The sequence below is a fragment of the Sander lucioperca genome, chromosome 13 (genome assembly GCF_008315115.2).
Source record: "Sander lucioperca isolate FBNREF2018 chromosome 13, SLUC_FBN_1.2, whole genome shotgun sequence".
Classification (NCBI taxonomy): Eukaryota; Metazoa; Chordata; class Actinopteri; order Perciformes; family Percidae; genus Sander; species Sander lucioperca.
Genome location: NC_050185.1, coordinates 25,696,177 through 25,710,200, shown reverse-complemented (window position 1 = coordinate 25,710,200; position 14,024 = coordinate 25,696,177). Strand labels below are relative to the sequence as shown.

Genomic DNA, 14,024 nt, shown 5'->3' with positions numbered 1-14,024 from the left:
CCTGAGCCCCAGCTAGCTAGCAACCTCCCCGAGCCACAGCTAGCTAGCAACCCCCTTGACTCCCTGCTAGCTAGCATCTCCGCCAAATCCAGGCTAGCTAGCAGCCTTCCTGAACCCCGGCCCGCTAGCAACTTCCCTGAGCCTCAGCTAGCAAGCAGCTTTATTGATCCCCGGCTGGCTAACAGCCTCTCTGAGCCCCGGCTAGCTAGTAGCCTTCCTGAGCCCCAGCTAGCAAGCAGCCCTCCTGAATCCAGGCTAGCTAGCAGCCTTCCCAAGCCCCGGCTAGCTAGCAACCTCCCTGAGCCCCAGCTAGCTAGCAACCCCCTGATTCCCAGTACGGCCACCTGGAAGATTCTGCCTTCGTCGCCGGTGGCCAGAGGGATTCTGCCTTCGTCGCCGGTGGCCAGAGGGATTCTGCCTCCGTCGCAGGCCGCCAGAGGGATTCTGCCTTCGTCGCCGGTGGCCAGAGGGATTCTGCCTCCGTCGCAGGCCGCCAGAGGGATTCTGCCTCCGTCGCCGGTGGCCAGAGGGATTCTGCCTCCGTCGCCGGTGACCAGAGGGATTCTGCCTCCGTCGCAGGCCGCCAGAGGGATTCTGCCTCCGTCGCAGGCCGCCAGAGGGATTCTGCCTCCGTCGCAGGCCGCCAGAGGGATTCTGCCTTCGTCGCCGGTGGCCAGAGGGATTCTGCCTTGTCGCAGGCCGCCTGAAGGCTTCTGCCTTCGTGGCTGCTCTCAGTCCCCTGTTGCCGAGGCCTCTCAGTCCCCTGTTGCCGAGGCCTCTCAGTCCCCTGTCGCCGAGGCCTCTCTGTCGCCGAGGTCTCCCAGTGACTCTCTGTTCCCTGTCCCGAGTGGCCGCGCTCTGTTTCCCCCGAGACTCTCTGTTCCCTGTCCCGACCGGCCCTCTGTTTCCCCCAGGCCTCACCGGCCCTCTGTTTCCTTTGCCCTAGTGACTCTCTGTTCCCTGTGCCACAGTGACGCTCTGCTCCCTGTGCCCCAGTGACCCTCTGCCTCCCCCGACTCTAGTCGCCCTTTTTGGGTTGTTTTTTGTTATGGCCGTCTGGTATCCGCCCTTGAGGGGGGGGCTCTGTTATGGTTTTGGGACATTTCTGTTACCAGTTTGTTCATTTCTGTTGCCTTTATTGTTTTATTGTGTATGATTCCTGTGTTCTGTGTTGTCAAGTTTCTGTGTTTAGTTGATTTCAGGTTTTTGTTAGTGTTCCTGTTTCCTGTTTTATTTTGATAGTCTGTTTTCTGTCCCGTCATGTCTAGTTTTACCTTTTGTGTTCCAGCCTTTGTTGATTGTCCTGCCCCGCCCTGATGTGTTTCACCTGTCGTGTCACCTGTCCCTCATTTGTTCATTACCTCATGTATTTAACCCCTGTGTTCCCTTTGTCTCTTGTCAGATCGTTTTGTATTCCCCCGTGTCAGTGTGTGCGTCTTCGTCAGTCTCTCCTTTTTCCCGGTATTAGTTTTTGCTCACAGGACTCCTTGATTGGTTTGTGTTTTTTGAGAAAATAAATCTTTGTGTTTCAACGCTGCTCCAGCCTGCCTCTCTCTCTCTGCGTTTGGGTCCACTATTCCTCACTCACCCTTAACAGAACGATCTGACCTAACAATCTCACTTTGCAGTAAGCCTGAATCCAGCTCGAAGGACGTTAAATTACAAAGTGCTTTACATGGACAAATCTAAATTAAATTCTGCTTTAAAGGTCCAATATGTAATACTGACAGCTAGCGTTTATAATGGTTCCTGCAGTCCAAATTCAAAATACTGAAAAGAGTTGTCTCCCCCAGACCCTTTTCCACAGCGTCGAAGTTTACGGGAGTTGCCAGGTTGAGAACGCTAAACCCAACGTCGCACAATTTCAATGTTAGCTTCATGCTAGTCTTGCAGAATCAGAATCAGAATCCGTTTTATTGGCCAGGTTTGCGTAGGTAAACAAGGAATTTGACTCCGGTAATCTTTGCTCTCAAAGTAAATCACTTAACATATTAAGAATAAAAAACAGTTGATGGTAAGAATATAAAGAAAATAGTGTACAGTATAACAATACAATAGAATTTACAATTTTACAAAACATACACAAAAGAGAGAAGGAATAGTGCAATATCAGTCAGTAGAGTGAGATTTTAGGATTTAAATATGAGTACAGTGCAAGGCAGATCAGTGCAATCGTAATATATTAATAACAATATTGTAATTATAGGATTGAAATAGACATGAGGTAGATGAGCAGAACAGTTGTGGTTGACTTTGTTCAGTGTGAAGGTGGGGGCTATTTCTGAATGTTCAACAGAGTGACTGCTTGGGGAAAGAAGCTTTCTCCTAAAGTCCACTGTCATCTCCATATTCTTCTTGGGGTTTAACTCCAGGTGGTTCTGACTGCACCATTGGACCAGCTGTTCCACCTCCCATCTGTAAGCAGACTAATCACCATCCTGGATCAAACCAATGACAGTGGTGTCATCTGCAAACTTCAGGAGTTTTACAGACGGGTTCTTTGAGGTGCAGTCATTGGTGTAGAGGGAGAAGAGCAGCGGGGAGAGGACACACCCCTGTGGGGTGCCAGTGCTGATGGACCAGGTTTTGGATGAGATGCTCCCCAGTCTTACATGCTGCTGCCTGTCAACAGGTGGAGGCAGGCACTGAGAACTGGGTGAGCTTCTGATGTAGGAGTTCAGGGATGATGGTGTTGAGGGAAAACCTTTTGTGCGTGAAGGGTGTGATAATGGTTGCTTTTCAAACCTGCAGTAAAAGTCATTCAGGTCATCAGCCAGACTGAGATTTTCTGCAGGGTGGGGGGATGGTCTCTTGTAATCCGCGATCTTTCACAGGCCTCTCCAAACTGATGCAGGGTCATTGGCTGAGAGGCTGTCTTTAAGTTTCTCACTGTAGCTTATTTTGGCTACCATGATCTCCTTTGTCAGCTTGTTCCTGGCCTTATTGTATAGGTCCTGGTCCCCACTCCTGTAGGCCTCCTCTTTAGCTTGACGCAGTTTCCTAAGATTAGGAGTGAACCAAGGTTTGCTGTTGTTGTATGTTCAGAAGCTCTTGTTTTGCCCACAGTTGTCCTCGCAAAAACTGATGTAAGATGTTACAGTGTCAGTGAGGTCATTGAGGTCTGTAGCTGCAGCTTCAAAAACGCTCCAGTCGGGTCAATCTGGTCGGTTAGCTGTTGTAGCACGTCTGCTACGTAGGCTTGTGGTGGTATGTAAACACCAACCATAACACCGACCATAACCGACAATTGCCAGACATTAGTGCAGCTGCTAGATGCTGCTATTTTGAAGGTTATAAAAGCCCTTGCTCTCGCGGAGCTCTGTACGCGGCTGACAGTCACCTTTATCAACTAACCGTAACAACAACGACCGCGACCTTGCGGAGCTTTGTGCCGAACTGACAGCCACCTTTTCTGGGTTCAACGTCACTGCAACAGTCGCGAAAAAGACCGTGACCTCACTGTCGTCTGTACCCAGGGCACAGTCACTGTCTGTCGGCTACGCCTGCTGAACAGAAACAGGGGAACAATTTCGGCAGGGGGGAGATTGCCAGTACTACTACTTCCAGACCCGTTATACAGCTTGTCTATACACTGTACAGTCAGTACATTACACATTATGGTTGCATGCTAGTTTGTAAGAAAGTGGGAAGCATCTTGCTGTCCAACATATATACCTTGAAGCTGGCGATGGTAACGTTAGTCACAATAACAACATAACGTTACATACATTGCAAAGCGACCTGTAGAGAACACTGTCTCCCAATCCAACAATTCTAGCTACAGGGTGGTTTGCCAAAGTTAAATTGCATGTTTCCATTATGAGGAAATCAAACTTGCGGTTTCTGGCATATGTCATGGATCCTACGTTAGCAGTTGTGCGTGTGTTACCATGGCGGCGTTAGCACCAGTCAGGATCACTTTACCAGCTGTGTCTATATGTTTTTGTGAGTAACTAACTGGAGTACTCCTCTTTTAGGCTCTAAGCTGTCTCCTTCTTTTAAATGCATCTCCAATATTTACCCGTTTTTTACCTCGTCTCTGGTTATGCAACCGTTTAGAAATATGGCAAGTCTCCGTTGATCCTGTTTGTCTGTTTGCTGCTTTCATGGCTGTACTAACGTTACAGCTGTAGCCCGCTGGGTTTACATTTTTACAGGTATATCTGGTAACCCGGCCTGGCTGTCAAACTGGGCAGTTGATAACAACACACAGGCCAAAACATAAACAGACATATCATCACAGAACGGAAATTTCAAATGAGAAAATACTGGCTTTAGCATTGTTGTCAATAAGTTGGATTTCAACTTATTGGGGTCCTTTTTTGATGAAATACAGTAAATAAATTACATATTGCACCTTTAATGACATTAAAAGGTTGCTTTTCAAATTGCAACAGATGAAACATTTAAGAGGAAAGTGAGAGAGACAAAACTTGATAAAATAAAATAAACATTGCATGCATGAAAAAGTGTTTCCAGCAAAGTCATAAAGCCGCTCCCTAATGAAAGAATGAGCTACAACAGGATTGAAAAAGGTCTGAACATCAGGCTGCCGTGGTATATGTTTATTATATTCCAGCTATAAACCAATCAGATTGCTTGATTTGGGCTACCCGCTTAATAATTTTATTTAAATAGCACCCCGCCCCCTCTGTTAATAAAGTCTTATCCTAACATCTGATCATGACAAATGACCATGAACTGAACTTTGGTTTCTAGTGAATCTAAATTCTTTCAGATGTAACCGTAACAGAAAATGCCCCCATGTGGTAAAGAAGAGCAACTGCATGGTGATATAGAGGAGTTACATCAGCATCCAGCAAAAGTACAATTCACTGAAGACCTGAAGCTGTTTAGAGTGACTGCAGGCTGGATCAGCCAGTGACTGAACAACTATTTGCAAAAATTAAACATTTGAGGCAATTAATGCAGAAGACCAGCAGGTCAGCTCAGCAGTTCTTCTAGCCAGGAGCTCCTGGACAGCCTTGACTCACACCATGGCCAGCATAAACGTCAAGTACAACTGACTATATCCAGGAAGAATATAAATAGAGCAGTGCAGCGACACCAAAGCCACTTCCAAAGCCACTTCCTGGCTCACCATGACTCAACAAATAGTCATCACACTCGCTGCTATGAGTGCAGCCGTACACAAAGTGATGTCATGTCAGTTCCCTGTTGCTCCACAACACACTTGAGCAACACAACCTACTACTCTCAGAGCAGAGGTCATTACCACTTTCCATACACAATATTAGATTGATTTATTTATTTATTTTATGAGGAATACCTCTTGAGATGTGTCATCTCATTTTCGAGAGGGTCCTCGGTAGGACTGGACAGTACAAAAGACAAGACATTACAGTACAACATACACATTCATTCACTCACATACTAACTTCCCCCACCTTCTCACCCTATCTCTAAGGGAGACGCCAGCCACTCTCCTGAGGAAACCCATTTCGGCTGCTTGTACCCTGGATTAAGATATATGCATTTGAAAATAATCTGAAACCAGTTAAATTGTCTCCTAGCATTAGGTGACAAGATATTCAATGAGGAATACAGGACACAATGATGTGTTCTGTAGGGGCATCTCAACACAAATCTACAGATACTATTAAAAACAACAGTCAGAGGCTTGAGATTGGTCTCAGTAGTGTTCTGATATACTGCATCAGCGTAGTCCATAATTGGAAATAATAGTTGTTTCACAATTCTTAACCTTATCAGCTGTGTAAAACAATTGTTAGAGCGATACAACATCCTTAGATTGTGATTTAACTTCCTTACAATAGTGTTCATGTGTGCTTTGAAGGAGAGTTGAGAGTCAAGCCAAAGGCCAAGGTATTTGTATCCATCTACTCTCCCAAGAGGGGTGCCATCTAAGAAGTTAATTAACAGGTTAGTCTGATTCAAGGCAGCAGATCTTGTTGGGAAAAGCATGCAGTACGATTTTTTCTTATTCAACAGAAGATCATTATATTGGAGCCATTTTTGAATAGTATCGAAATCATATTGAAGATTGTTCTGTATCTTAGATACCATAGTATCAGAAGTATATATATCACTGTGTCATCAGCGTATAAATGTATAGAACAATCGGAACAAACTTGGGGGAGATCATTCACGAAGATTGAAAATAAGAGAGGCCCCAACGATGATCCTTGAGGGACACCTTTTTCCATACTAGAAAAGCGAGATAAACTACCGTGGATGAGGACACACTGATGTCGAAAATGTAAATAGGAGTTGAACCAGAGAAGAGCTTGTTTAGAGAGACCAATGGCATGAAGTTTATCCAAAAGAATATAGTGATTAACAAGGTCAAATGCTTTAGTTAAATCTATAAAAATTGCTCCGGTGGACATATTGTTATCCAAGGATGATGACACATCATTGGTGACCTTTAGTAGGGCAGTTGTGGTAGAAAATGTTGGTCTGAAACCAGATTGATGTTGAGACAAAATGGAGGACTGATTAATATAGTTATATAACTGATTAAATATTAGCGTTTCAAAAAATTTTGCCACATTGCTAATAATAGAAATGGGTCTGTAATTGTTAAGATCGGATGGATCACCTCCTTTATGAATTGGAGTTACTCTGGCACATTTCATTTGATCTATTTGAGTAGAGCCAGGGGATAGAGACACTACCGATCCAACCAACAGCGTGCCGCTACTCCAGTTCTAGACCATTTCAAATGGTCTAGAACTGGCTACATGCAATCTAATAGGTACCAAATATATTCGGCACAAATGTTACATAGCACCAACCTTCAATAGGTTTGGTTCTACAAAAAAAACTAACAACACAACAATAAACACAAGAATACTCATTCAGTGTTAACCTAGAGTTTATTTATCACTGCACATGATTAATATCCTCTCTTTGGGGATGAAAAATGTATGACAGTATTTGCCAATGTTAGGGAGGCAAGAGGGGGGTCAAGGCTTAATATTAAGGGGGCACTGGCCAAATATATTTTGTTAGGGGAAGTTAGAGGAAGTGTTGTGCAACTGTTTTGCTGATAACTGATTTCTCCCAGACAGTTGATCCAATTAAAAACCTTTGTAACTTACTGAATCTGATCATTTTTCTCCAGCAGGTTCTCTGATCCACAGACATGAGCCCAGTTCTTCCTCCAGATCTCACCATCGTCCTGATTGGAAAATCAGGAGTTGGTAAAAGTGCTTCAGGAAACACCATCCTGGGACGACCAGCGTTTGAGTCAAAGCTGGTCTTTAAACCAGTGACGACAGAGATCTCTGAACAAACAGGAAATGTGTTCGGGAAACAGATCTCAGTGGTCGACACTCCAGGAATATTAGACACCAAGGACACAGAGAAGGAGATTAAGAAGTACTGTCAGGATCTCCTGCAGTCCTCCAGACGTTGTCTGTTTCTGGTGGTGATCAGAGTTGGACGGTTTACGAAGGAGGACCAGAAGGCTGTGAAGACAGCTAGGAAAGTCCTCGGGCCCCGGGGGATGGAAAAGAGTTACCTGCTCTTCACTGGTGGTGATGAGTTAGAGGGCACAGTGGAGAAGTTTATCTTTCAAGATGGAGATGAAGGAATGCTTCCAGATGTTGTTAAAAAGTTTGCGGGGGCGTATCACCTCTTCAACAATAAAGATGACGATGAAGAACAAGTCAGAGAGCTGCTGCTGAAGTCCGGCCACCTCCCAACCCAGGACCAACCTGATTCACAGGGTATGGTGTGATCTAATTCTAACATTTATCTATTTAAACTAATAGTATAATATATGGATGAAGTTATGTAAAGATTGACATGCAGCATCCTCATTATCAGAGTTAAGAATCAATACTCATATTTGATGATGCAAGAGTAACACACTGTTCTATTCACAATAATGACCGTATCGCTCTACATTACGCTTATTACTCAGCTACTCATACAGAGGTAACCCACTGATGATGCCTGCGTCCCGGTCGGGACGGTTAACGTTACCGCTGATGAGCATGGGTCTCTGGCGGAAGTGAGGTTGCTGCTGCGAGTCAGCCAACCGCCTAACGGTCTATTTACAAGCTACCTAAAGGCTTAGTCTTTGCAGACTTAGGAATAAAACGTATTAACTCTCCCTTTTTTGCGGTCTAATAAGGTGGACATTCTGGCTGTTTCACAGACTCATTTGGACAGTTCATTTGATGATTCAGAGGTGGCTATGGATGGCTTTTCTGTATACAGAAAGGGTTGCAAGGTTTATATGTGACCACTTTCCAGTAAAAAAAAGGCTATGACCTTAACCTAAACCACTGAGACTATATGGCTTCAGGTTTTTGGTTGGCTGTCATTACAGGGCCCCACGCTCTAACATACAGTACTTGGACTGCATGTTGGATAGGGCTACAAAGGAAACTAGAGAAGTGTATCGAAAGACTTAAATATTGTTGGTTTTCTGAGAATTGCTCTCTGAAGAATAGGCTCATATCTATGGCCAATACCTGTAGACTATCTAAATTAATATTTCAACTAACACAAATCTCTGTGAAACATACTGGGGTCAAGTCTTCAACATGCATTGATCATATTTATACTACCACTCCAGATATGTGATCTAGACCTGTGTTTATTCCGGTGGGTTTCAGTGATCATGTTGTTGCTGTCTCTAGGGGAACAAAGCTGAAGCTAAAGCTAAAATCAGGTTACCACAAAGAATAGAGAAAAAAGAGAACTTATTATTAACAGAGATTTTCTTAATCAAAACAGTAAGTTATGAATAGAGGCATGGGTAAAAAGACAGGTCAGACTTCTTTTGTGGAATTAGATGGTGTTCCTTAACAAAACCTTGTCATATATCAAATTATTTCAATGATTATTTTGTAACCTCAGAGAACACATGGACACTACTGGTAGTGGTAAATACAACTCTGAAGAGCTCATAAAAATGCCTTTATGAGGGGTAAATGTGCTATTGAAAAGAATAATATTTGGGTAGAGAGATTGCTGTACTCTCTGGAAAGTGATAAGCCTGCATGCATCGACCACCTAGACAGTAAACTGTTGAAAATATGTGCTTCATACATTTCCAAACTTGTCTGTCATATTTTAATATATGCTTGATCAGCAGTGTTTGTCCAAAATTGTGAAAAGAAGGAAAGATTGTTCCTCTTCCCAAAGAAAAAAAAATCAACTTTCATTAGTACTAACAGCAGGCCTATCAGCATCTTGCCTGTACTTAGTTAACTTTTAGAAGAAAAAAATGCCTGAACAAATTCAAGACTATTTTTTAACATGGGAGTTGCATTGGTTCTCTTCTGTTTGTAGTTTCTACCAATGATCTGCCACTTGCAATTAGGCGGGCAAGCTTGTACAGGATTTTGAAGTTAAAAAGCCATTACATTTCTAGCAATGTATATTAATGCATTGAAATTATGTATCTGGATTTTTTTTTGCCCCTGAATTTAAGTCTTAACATTTTCAATAACTAATTTTCACCTTTGTTTTTCAATTCAGAATCTAAAATTCAACCTTAAAAATATCAATATACCAAATTCAGACGCAATATACAATGTATAAAATTCAACTAATATATATTCAACTTGCTTAATTCAATGGGCCAAATTCAGCTGCAAAATATAATAAAAATTCAGTGTTAATATCTGGGAACCCAAAGAAAAACAACCGATTCTAGATTGTGGCCAACAACAAGAAGCTTTTTACAATTTGATATGTTATCACTAAATTCACATCTGAGACTTTTTTCATGTGAGAAATCAACTGTGTAGTGTTAGAATAGTTAGTAGAGGGAGAGAATAGCATCTGACAGGGCAGGGAAATACCTTCCTCTCCACCCCCAACATGTCTATTTCAAATCACACAAGCAGAAATGAACTTCGTGAGCAGAGTTTACCTGCAAACAGACACTCTGTGGTGCGTGGTGACTGATCTGTGTGCGTGATGCCTAGTTTTATACATGCAGGCGCCATTATTATTATTATTAATATTATTATTATTATTATTATTATTATTATTATTATTATTATTATTAATAATACATGCTTAGTTTTATACATGCAGGCGCCATTATTATAATTATTATTATTATTATTATTATTATTATTATTATTAATAATAATACATGCTTAGTTTTATACATGCAGGTGTCATTATTATTATTATTATTATTATTATTAATAATACATGCTTAGTTTTATACATGCAGGCGCCATTATTATTATTATTATTATTATTATTATTATTATTATTATTATGTTTATTAATAATAATAATAATAATGATAATAATAATAATAATACATGCTTAGTTTTATACATGCAGGTGCCATTATTATTATTATTATTATTATTATGTTTAATAATAATAATACATGCTTAGTTTTATACATGCAGGTGCCATTATCATTATTATTATTATTATTATTATTATTATTATGTTTAATAATAATAATACATGCTTAGTTTTATACATGCAGGTGCCATTATCATTATTATTATTATTATTATTATTATTATTATTATTATTATTATTATTATTATTATTATTATCATGTTTGATAATAATAATACATGCTTAGTTTTATACATGCAGGTGCCATTATTATTATTATTATTATTATTATTATTATTATTATTATTATTATTATTATGTTTATTAATAATAATAATAATGATAATAATAATACATGCTTAGTTTTATACATGCAGGTGCCATTATTATTATTATTATTATTATTATTATTATTATTATTATTATTATTATTATTATTATTATTTTTAATAATAATAATACATGCTTAGTTTTATACATGCAGGTGCCATTATCATTATTATTATTATTATTATTATTATTATGTTTGATAATAATAATACATGCTTAGTTTTATACATGCAGGTGCCATTATCATTATTATTATTATTATTATTATTATTATTATTATTATTATGTTTAATAATAATAATACATGCTTAGTTTTATACATGCAGGTGCCATTCTTTCCCTCTCCCTATGTTTTGTTTCACGCGTACAGCTGCCTGTTCAACTCTAGATTGTTGACTATGTGCCAGGGATGCTGAAGGAAAAGATTGTCTATACACTGTACAGTCAGTACATTACCCCTCAGCCTCTAATGAGCCAGACGCAGTTGCAGTTGGCACAAACATTATCAAGGCCCATCCACCTGTAGCAGTGTCTATTAAAATCCAGGATTGAATTTAAAATCCTTCTTCTGACCTACAAAGCTCTAACTGGTCAGGCACCATCATATCTTGAAGACCTCATAGTACCTTATTGTCCCACTAGAGCACTGTGATCCCAGAATGCAGAGTTACTTGTGGTTCCTAGAGTCTCTAAAAGTAGAACGGGAGGCAGAGCCTTCAGCTATCAGGATCCTCTCCTGTGGAACCAGCTCCCGGTCTGGGTTTAGGGGGCAGACACGTCACCATATTTAAGTAAACGTTTGAGTAAACTTAAAACTCTAAAAAGCTTATATTTAGGGAGTGAGGAGTTTCAGCGTTTGCCTAGACCGGCAGGGGAGGGTGTATAGCTACAGACATGGCACCCCTTCACTTCTCTGCTTCTCTTCATAGTCGTCATATTCATCTACCAACCCTTATAGAACTAGCTCAAGTTTGCCTTGGACCAGCTCTTAATTATGCTGTCATAGTTTTAGACTGCCGGGGGACACACTGAGCTCCTCTCTCCTCTCTCTTTCCATCCATGTCCCAGAAATGCTTGTTACTAACTTAGCTCTGGGGAGCTTATTCCCCGGAGTCCTTATGTTTTTTTTCGCCCAGCAGTTTTCCTTGGATTAGGGTGGCACCTAAATCATGGTTGCAGCTGTCACCGTGGTCCTGCTCCGAGCCCTGCTACACCCTGCTACGCCCTGTAACGCCCTGCAGTGCCCTGCTACGCCATGAACTACTACAACTACTATTTGTAGTCATTGTTCCATTATCTTTATTGTGACTATTATTGCCACTGTTCATCACACCCCCAACCAGCACTGTCAGACACCACCTACCAAGAGCCTGAGTCTGTCCCAGGTTTCTCCCTAAAAGGGAGTTTTTCCTTGCCACTGTAGCACTAAATGCCTACTCTTGGGGGAATTACTGTGTGTGTCTGCTGTTAATCAGCATTTTGATTTTGTTTAAAGCTGTTTTACGGAGTGGCAGTAGCTCAGTCTGTAGGGAGTTGGGTTGGGAACCGCTGGTTCAAGTCCCCATACGGAATGAAGTACACAGTGTGGACTGGTAGCTGGAGATGTGCAAGTTCACCTCCTGGGCACTGTAAGGGTGCTCTCGAGCAAGCCACCGAACCCCCACAACTGCTCGGGGTGCGTGTCCAGCACTCGCAGTCCCCCCACTCTGACATCTCTCCATTTGTGCATGTATAGGATCTGAGCATGTGTGTGTATTTCAGGCCTGTGTGTGGTGTGTTCTAAAATCAGAAAAAGTATAAATTAAAATGATTTAAAACATTTTAATAATCAATTTTCAGACAGTAGCTATGAGAAAATTGATTAATCAGTATTTATTTTCCTACTGTCTTCCAGCTGCTGATTCCAAAAACCGGAGGGTGATGCTGCTTGGTCTTCCTGGAGCTGGAAAAAGTTCCTCTGGGAACACCATCTTAGGATCTGATCAGTTTAAATCAGGCTGTGACTTTGATTCAGTCAGTGCTGAGACTGTCTCTGAGTCAGCAGAGGTTGAGGGTCGTCAGGTCACGGTGGTCGATACTCCAGGAATCACTGACAAGGTTCTGACTCCTCAAAAGCTGTATCTTGAGATCATGAAGTCAGTAGTAGAGGCCAGTCCAGGACTGCATGCCTTTGTTATTGTGGTCAGACTAGGTAGAATCACTGAAAAAGACATCAACCTGTTTGAGATGCTGCAAAAACTGTTTAGCAGAGATGCTCTGAAGTACTCCATGGTGCTTTTTACTCATGGAAACGAGCTGGGAGGTCGGTCCATTGAGGATTTGATCCAGTCCAACCAACATGTCTCTGATCTGGTCTCCATGTGTGGTGGTAGATTCTCTGTGTTGGACAACACAAAGAGAGGAAACAAGGCACAGGTCAGAACCTTCCTGAGTAAAGTAGATGAGATTGTCTCAGATAATGGTGGACAGTACTACACCGATGAGAAGTTCAGGATGGTTGAGACATTCTTTAATGAAGACAGGAACCTGTCAGGTGAAGCAGGACAGTCAAAACACAGTGTATGGGAAAGATTTAAGCGTTTCATAGTGACTCATAAATATGAGTGTATCTTCCTGGGTGTAATAGTAGCAACAGCAGCAGTAGTAGGAGCAGTACTACTAACAGGAGCAACAGCAGCAACAGCAGCAGGAGTAGCTACAGGAGTAGGAGCAGAAGCAGCAGTAGGGACAACAGCAGGAGTAGGAGCAGCAGCAGGAGTAGGAGCAGCAGGAGGAGTAGTAGCAGCAGAAGGAGTAGTAGCAGCAGGAGGAGTAGTAGCAGCAGGAGGAGTAGTAGCAGCAGCAGAAGGAGTAGTAGCAGCAGCAGAAGGAGTAGTAGCAGCAGTAGCAGCAGCAGAAGGAGTAGTAGCAGCAGTAGCAGCAGCAGAAGGAGTAGTAGCAGCAGCAGAAGGAGTAGTAGCAGCAGCAGAAGGAGTAGTAGCATTAGTAGCAGCAGCAGAAGGAGTAGTAGCAGCAGTAGCAGCAGCAGAAGGAGTAGTAGCAGCAGCAGAAGGAGTAGTAGCAGCAGTAGCAGCAGCAGAAGGAGTAGTAGCAGCAGTAGCAGCAGCAGAAGGAGTAGTAGCAGCAGTAGCAGCAGCAGAAGGAGTAGCAGCAGGAGTAGCAGCAGCAGAAGGAGTAGCAGCAGCAGAAGGAGTAGTAGCAGCAGTAGCAGCAGGAGAAGTAGCAGCAGGAGGAGTAGCAGCAGCAGGAGGAGTAGCAGCAGCAGATGGAGTAGTAGCAGCAGTAGCAGCAGGAGTAGCAGCAGCAAAAGGAATAATAGCAGCAGGAGAAGTAGCAGCAGGAGGAGTAGCAGCAGCAGAAGGAGTAGTAGCATTAGTAGC

General features: G+C 42.1%; 1 protein-coding gene across 1 annotated transcript in view; it reads left to right on the top strand.

Annotated features, from left to right (window-relative positions):
* Window positions 1–14,024, top strand: part of LOC116062365 (GTPase IMAP family member 8-like) — a 37,628-nt gene that overhangs the window by 7,152 nt on the left and 16,452 nt on the right. The window contains exons 2-3 of the mRNA XM_035991021.1: window positions 7,109–7,711; window positions 12,535–13,527. Coding sequence (XP_035846914.1) covers window positions 7,130–7,711; window positions 12,535–13,527 — 1,575 coding nt within the window. The 5' untranslated portion in view covers window positions 7,109–7,129. The remainder of the gene's footprint in view (window positions 1–7,108; window positions 7,712–12,534; window positions 13,528–14,024) is intronic.